At 35.2% G+C, this 7,856-nt stretch overlaps 1 protein-coding gene across 1 annotated transcript; it reads left to right on the top strand.

Annotated features, from left to right (window-relative positions):
- Positions 1-2,861: 2,861 nt before the first annotated feature.
- Positions 2,862-4,855, top strand: LOC125780300 (uncharacterized; the record flags this gene model as incomplete). Its single annotated transcript, XM_049462287.1, has 1 exon — positions 2,862-4,855. A coding segment is annotated over one exon (1,994 nt), but the record flags the coding sequence as incomplete, so codon positions are not given.
- Between the last annotated feature and the right edge of the window lie 3,001 nt (positions 4,856-7,856).

Raw genomic sequence — 7,856 nt, 5'->3', positions numbered from 1 at the left:
ATTATCACTTTTTAATCATGCGAGAGGCAACCTCGTATAAAATGTGTTTTCACGGTTGACAACCATACCCGAACAATTTTATAAGGCCCTTCCTTTATCTTTGTTTAATAATATCCGTTTTGTTGAAATTTTTGCAAACGTCATTTTCCTCTTCAAGGATAGCGTGTCTTATTTGTCTCGGATATTGCTGGAATGTATCGGGAATACCCACTATAACATATAGCTGCCCATACAATCTGATACGATCGGAATGTCTAGTGGAATCATGTTGTAGGGCGAAAACTTTTGCATTTTGACAAGATATATTTACGAATATTTTGGTGGATTAGATAGAATATTTTTTTAATTAAAAGGCAACTAATGTAGACCCATCCCCCGAAGAAACTTTCATTTCAGAGATCGGAGTTTATACATATAAGCAATAGAGCTTGCCAATATACAACACACAGAACGAATCCGAATAATCCAGAGGCGTTGGTATATGACTGTGGATTACTCCCGAAAAAATGTGCTCAAATAGGCTATTACTATAGCATATTGGGGGGGGGGGGGGGTGGGGGGAGTAGTGAACACGACTAAGGTACTTTAACACGACTAGAGTACTGAATACGACTAAATACTAAACACGACTAGATGCTACTCAACACGTGAAAAGGTACTTAACACGACTAGAGTACTGAACACGACTAAGGTACTTAACACGACTAGAGTACTGAACACGACTAAGGTACTGAACATGACTAGGGTACTGAACACGACTAAGGTACTTAACACGACTAGAGTACTGAACACGACTAAGTTACTGAACACGACTAGGTTACTGAACACGACTAAGTTACTGAACACGACTAGGTTACTGAACACGACTATGTTACTGAACACGACGAAGACAAAATGCAACTATGGACTAGAACAAGAACTCAGCGAAGCGTTAGGACGCTTGCGTTGAGTTCTTAGAAGCGTTAGAACGCTTGCGTTGAATTCTTGGAAGCGCTATAAAAAGCTAGAAGACGAGAAAACGAAGCATTCTAGACGGGACAGCCAAACGATCAACTAGCGTATTTTCAAACATTTTTTTAAATTATAAATTTTAATTGCAAGTTTAATAAATTAAAATAAGCCACATCCTACAAATTGGGGGCTCAGCCAGGACTTGGAAAAAGTTTTAAATAAAGGTGTGGAGATGCAAGGCGTATATCTGGTTTTAAAAGTGAAGAAATTCGTGGAGTCTTAAAAAAGCGTGCAGTGTGCAGAACGAAGTAACAAACATTTGGTTGTTGTGGAGGCGTAAGGCGTATATCTGGTTTGATAGGTGAAGAAATTCGTGGAGCTTGAATAGAGCGTGCAGTGGTTCAGAACGAAGTGAAAAGTAAGTAAAGGTGGTGCTGACCGTCATCGTGGAGTTTTACGTGATAACATCAAGGGATATTCTAAGCCTGTTATTAGACAATTGGTCCGTCGTGGAGGTGTAAGGCATACATCTGGTATAGAGCGTGCAGTGTTCAGCTAATAAAAGTGTTAAAGTGTAAAAGTTTGAATCTTAAGAAGAATAATTTATAGAAACGAAGTGTCTCAACAAAAGATGTAAAATTTTTTTTTAAATTATCAGAAGAATAATTTCAAATAAAAGAAGATGGAAAAATGTTGAATCATAAGAAGATGTAAAAATTTTTAAATTATCAGAAGAATAGTTTCAAATAAAAGAAGATGGAAAAATGTTGAATCATAAGAAGAAGATGTAAAAATTTTTAAATTATCAGAGGAAAAATTTCAAATAAAAGAAGATGGAAAAATGTTGAATCATAAGAAGATGTAAAAATTTTTAAATTATCAGAAGAAAATTTTCAAATAAAAGAAGATGGAAAAATGTTGAATCATAAGAAGAAGATGTAAAAATTTTTAAATTATCAGAGGAAAAATTTCAAATAAAAGAAGATGGAAAAATGTTGAATCATAAGAAGATGTAAAAATTTTTAAATTATCAGAAGAATAGTTTCAAATAAAAGAAGATGGAAAAATGTTGAATCATAAGAAGAAGATGTAAAAATTTTTAAATTACCAGAAGAAAATTTTCAAATAAAAGAAGATGGAAAAATGTTGAATCATAAGAAGAAGATGTAAAAATGTTTAAATCATAAGAAGAATAATTTAAACAAAAGAAGTTTTTAAAGAAAAAGAGAAGTACAGCATTGTAAAAGTAAAAATAATTTGCTAAGAAAAATTTCAATCAAATTAAAATTAATCTAAAAGAACAAACAAAACGATTTCGTAAAGAAAAAGAGAAGTACAGCATTGTTAAAGTAAAAATAATTTGCTAAGAAGAATTTCAACCAAATTAAAATTAATCTAAAAGAACAAACAAAACGATTTCGTAAAGAAAAAGAGAAGTACAGCATTGTAAAAGTAAAAATAATTTGCTAAGAAGAATTTCAACCAAATTAAAATTAATCTAAAAGAACAAACAAAACGATTTCGTAAAGAAAAAGAGAAGTACAGCATTGTAAAAAGTAAAAATAATTTGCTAAGAAAAATTTCAATCAAATTAAAATTAATCTAAAAGAACAAACAAAACGATTTCGTAAAGAAAAAGAGAAGTACAGCATTGTAAAAGTAAAAATAATTTGCTAAGAAAAATTTCAATCAAATTAAAATTAATCTAAAAGAACAAGCAAAACGATTTCGTAAAGAAAAAGAGAAGTACAGCATTTTAAAAGTAAAAATAATTTTCTAAGAAGAACTCGAATCAAATCTATAATTAGAATTAATATAAAAATAAGTATATTCTTACATATTGTTAACACTAAGATGGACTTAAACGAAATAACGACTTTAACTGTCAACGGACTGAGAGAGAAGTTGAGGGAATTGGGTATTTTCGACTACAGGTCAAAAACGTGATCTTCAGGAAAGACTTATCCAACACTACGACTTATCGGGAAATAGGGCTAGTGACGAAGAGTTCAACCAGTCAGTTTACGAAGACGTAGGTGGAACCACCAACTTACGGTCCTCACCGCTTATCGTGCAACAACAACAGTTTACTCTAAAAGATTTAGGAGATTGTGTTAACGTTTTTTCAGGAGAAGGGTCTGTAGATATTCGAGGGTGGGTAAGCGAATTTGAAAATAATGCAGAAATAGTAAAATGGAATGATCTTCAGAGATTTGTTTATGGCAAACAGCTTCTTCGTGGTGCCGCTAAGCTTTTTGTTAGGAGTCAGAATAATTTAAATAGTTGGGAAGCTCTGAAGTTATCATTAATTAATGAGTTTGGTCGCAAACTATCTTCTGCAGATGTGCATAGGTTGTTGAAAAATCGCCGCAAACAAGCAAACGAAACTTTTCGGGAATACTTGTATCATCTCATGGAGGTAGGCAAACAGATTAGTCTAGACGAAGAAAGCATTATAGATTATTTCATAGAAGGGGTTCCAGATACCAAGTTCAATAAGGCAATTTTGTATCAAGCTAAGAATATAGAAGAACTAAAAGAGCAAATCAAAATTTACGAAAAGATACGGAAATACAACTCAGGGATAGGAAAAATAGTAAATGATACATCCTCTAACAAGACAAAAGAAGAACTAGGTAAAAGATGTTTCAAGTGCGGAGACAAATTCCACGTAGCAGCTCAATGTCCACAAAAACAATATAAATGCTTTAAATGTAATGAGATGGGACATCGTTCGTTTGAGTGCAAAAATAATAAAGTCAAGGGAGCTAGAGAAGTTAAAATCGAATCAAGTAGCATAAACACTTTAGGAAATACAAGTTTTCAACCAGTCGTTGATGAAGAATTACATTTCAAAACAGTTAATTTAAATGGGTTTAGGTTCGAAGCTCTAATTGATTCAGGGTGTTCACTTAATTTAATACGTTACGATACGTTGATACTAAGTGGGCTTAAACCAATTCTAAGCAATGAGAAAAGAAAACTATATAGCGCTTGCTCAAATGTGATTGAGACAATCGGAAGTTTTGATACTTTTATACATATAGATGAGTTAGTGTTAAAGGTCAGATTTCATGTAGTCAGAGAACAAGATATTAAATTTGCAAGTATGATAGGAAAGGCTATATTAAAAGACGTAGATATTGTTTTAACAGAAGATAAAGTAATGTTTAAGAAAAAGGATAATTCAAGAGATTATAAACCAGGTAATGACAAAATGAGGCAGGATTCTAAACAGGTTATGAAAGAAGAACGAAATGCACCAATAGAAGCAAAAAATAAGTGGATTAAGGAATTTGATGCGATGAGTTTAAATGAAAGAAAGGATGAGACTACAGTGAATTTGGGACATTTGAGTAAGGGATTAGCAAAAGAAGTTAAAAGCTTAGTTGATAAATACAAATCATCTGGTAAATGCATATCACCCGTTAAGATGGAAATTGTTTTGACAGATGAAATTCCCGTCTATCAGCGACCAAGACGTTTACCAATCGATGACCGTAGTTTTGTCGATAAACAAATAGAAGATTGGTTAAAAGAGGGAATAATACAACCAAGCTCTTCCAATTATGCTTCTCCGGTAGTAGTAGTTCCTAAAAAAGATGGAAACAGACGCTTATGTTGCGATTATAGACAATTAAATAAAAAAATTGTAAGGGACAATTTTCCAATGGTTGTAATGGACGATGTCTTAGATAGCCTTCAAGAGGGTCGAGTTTTTACAACGTTAGATTTATCGAACGGATTTTTCCATGTGCCAGTAGATTCACAATCTAGGAAATTTACCGCTTTCGTTACCCACAATGGTCAATATGAGTTTTGTGTTGTTCCATTCGGTATTTCAAACTCACCAGCTGTCTTTTGTCGTTATGTTAATGCTGTTTTTCCGGCCACTAATCCAGAAGGGAACCGTAATTACATATATGGACGACTTGATTATCCCCGCAATAGACGAGACAGAGGGAATTGAAAAACTACGAGAAGTTTTAGAAGTTAGCGAATCGTACGGGTTAAAGATTAAATGGAAAAAATGCCAATTTCTTCAACGAAGCGTTGAATTTCTGGGGTACATAGTGGGAAATGGTACCATAAAAATATCGGAAGAAAAGACGACTGCTGTACAAAAGTTTCCGCTTCCGTCCGACAGAAAAATGTTACAAAGGTTTTTGGGGTTGACGTCATATTTCCGACGTTTCGTACTGGACTACGCAACGATAGCTAGACCTTTGTCAGACCTTCTAAGAAAAGATTCGGTTTTCAAGTTAGGCGAAGAGCAAGTCGCGGCATTTCAACAATTAAAGGCTAATTTACAAAAAGCGCCTATATTACAGTTATTTTCGCAAAAAGCAGCTACTGAGGTACATACAGATGCTAGTAAATGGGGATATGGGGCAATTTTATTACAAAAAAGTTCGGACGATCAGCTTTTACATCCGGTACAATACATGAGCCGGAAAACAAAGCCGGTGGAAGAGAATTATCCGGCGTATGAGTTAGAGGTACTGGCAATCATAGAGGCCTTAAAGAAATGGAGAATATACCTATTAGGTATACACTTCAAAATTGTGACAGATTGTAACGCGTTCACGATGACTCTTAAGAAGAAAGACGTACCGCCAAAAATAGCGAGATGGGCATTGTTTCTTCAGGACTTTAACTATGAAATCGAACATAGAGCAGGATCCAGAATGGTCCACGTTGACGCTTTAAGTAGGGTGTACTGCTTAATGCTAGAAGACTCTTTAAAGTTTCGGCTAAAGCAAGCTCAACTTAATGACGAATGGACAAAGGCAGTACGTAAAGTTCTAGAAAAAGACGAATACGAAGACTTTTATATAAAATTTGACATTCTTTTTAAAAATCCTGCAAAGGAACTAATTGTAGTACCAAAGCTAATGGAAGACGAAATCATTAAGTTGGCCCACAGGCAAGGGCATTTCTCTGTAAAGAAAACTCAGGATCTGTTAGAAAAGTCGTATTATATCCCCCAAGTAAAGGGTAAAGTTTGTCAGATAGTCCGAAGCTGTATTGAGTGCATTGTTAATGAAGTTAAGTCAGGAAAGAAAGAGGGATTCCTGAACAGCATAGATAAAGAAGACATACCATTAGGAACATATCACATCGATCACGTAGGGCCACTAGAAACGACCAGTAAGTTGTACAATTATATATTGGTGGTGGTAGATGCGTTCAGTAAATTTGTGTGGTTGTACCCTACTAAAAATACAGGAGTAGATGCAGTGTTAGATCGACTCACAAAGCAAGCAGCTGTATTCGGTAACCCAAGACGTATTATTTCTGATAGAGGGGCCGCTTTTACATCAAATTTGTTTAGAGAATATTGTCAAAAGGAGAATATTCAACATTTACTAATAACAACGGGGGTTCCAAGAGGAAACGGACAGGTAGAGAGAATTCATAAAGTCGTTATACCTATGTTGTCAAAGTTGTGTACAGAAACCCCAACTAATTGGTATAAACATGTAGAAAAGGTGCAACAGTTCATAAACAATACACCTCCTCGGAGTACGAAACAGTCTCCCTTCAAGTTATTAACAGGACTTGACATGCGAACGGCCAACATGCCAGAGCTAAAGGACCTACTAGAAGAGACGGTTATAAACGACTTAAACGAAAATCGCGAAACAGTACGAAAACTAGCGAAAGAAAATATTTTAAAAATTCAGGAAGAAAACCGGAAGTCATATAATTCACGTCGTCAGAGAGAGAAAAACTACAAAATAAACGATTTGGTAGCAATAAAGAGAACACAGTTTGGTAGCGGGTTGAAATTGAAGGGAAAGTTTTTAGGACCGTATAGGGTAGCGAAGAAACTTAACCATGGTAGATATGAAGTAGAAAAAGTGGGTGAGACCGAGGGGCCGAGAAAGACTTCGACTGTCTCAGAATATATGAAGATATGGACTCAACCATTCGAGGACGAATGAAAACAGGATGGCCGAATGTGGTGTCGAGTGTAGAGTACTGAACACGACTAGAGTACTGAACACGACTAAGGTACTTAACACGACTAGAGTACTGAACACGACTAAGGTACTTAACACGACTAGAGTACTGAACACGACTAAGGTACTTAACACGACTAGGGTACTGAACACGACTAAGTTACTGAACACGACTAGGTTACTGAACACGACTATGTTACTGAACACGACGAAGACAAAATGCAACTATGGACTAGAACAAGAACTCAGCGAAGCGTTAGGACGCTTGCGTTGAGTTCTTAGAAGCGTTGGGACGCTTGCGTTGAATTCTGGGAAGCGATATAAAGCTACAAAACGAGAAAACGAGGCATTCTAGACGGGACAGCCAAACGATCAACTAGCGTATTTTCAAACAATTTTTTAAATTATAAATTTTAATTGCAAGTTTAATAAAATTAAAATAAGCCACATCCTACATATATATATAAAATAAATAAGGATGACGAAAAAAGTTGAAATCCGTGTGACTGTTTGTTTGTCCATCCGTCCGTGTAGGCTGTAACTTGAATGAAAATCAAGACCATTAACCGAAAACTTATAAAGTGTCATAGGTTTGGGTGGTTATCGCACTAGCAAGGACACCTGTGGGCGAAAAGTTTTGAAAAATTCGGCGTGACTCCGCCTTCTAATGGGTTGAACTTCCATAACTCGAAATTATATAATTCGAAGTTCTCCATAACTCAAACTTTTGAATTGGCCATGGAAATCAAATTACATACAAATTTCTTTCCATAACGCGAAATCTTTCTAACTCGATGTTTTTCTGTGGATTATGGTGATTCGAGTGAAGGAAATCCAACTGTAAATATAATTGCTTGGATGCCGATCTTCTGGTTGACGGCTTGCACCTTAAGATGTTTCCCTGGCTTTGATTCTTCCAAGATGCAAGAGTATAAAATG

This window comes from Bactrocera dorsalis, unplaced genomic scaffold, assembly GCF_023373825.1.
Source record: "Bactrocera dorsalis isolate Fly_Bdor unplaced genomic scaffold, ASM2337382v1 BdCtg456, whole genome shotgun sequence".
Classification (NCBI taxonomy): domain Eukaryota; kingdom Metazoa; phylum Arthropoda; class Insecta; order Diptera; family Tephritidae; genus Bactrocera; species Bactrocera dorsalis.
This window is presented reverse-complemented; position numbering and strand designations above follow the sequence as displayed.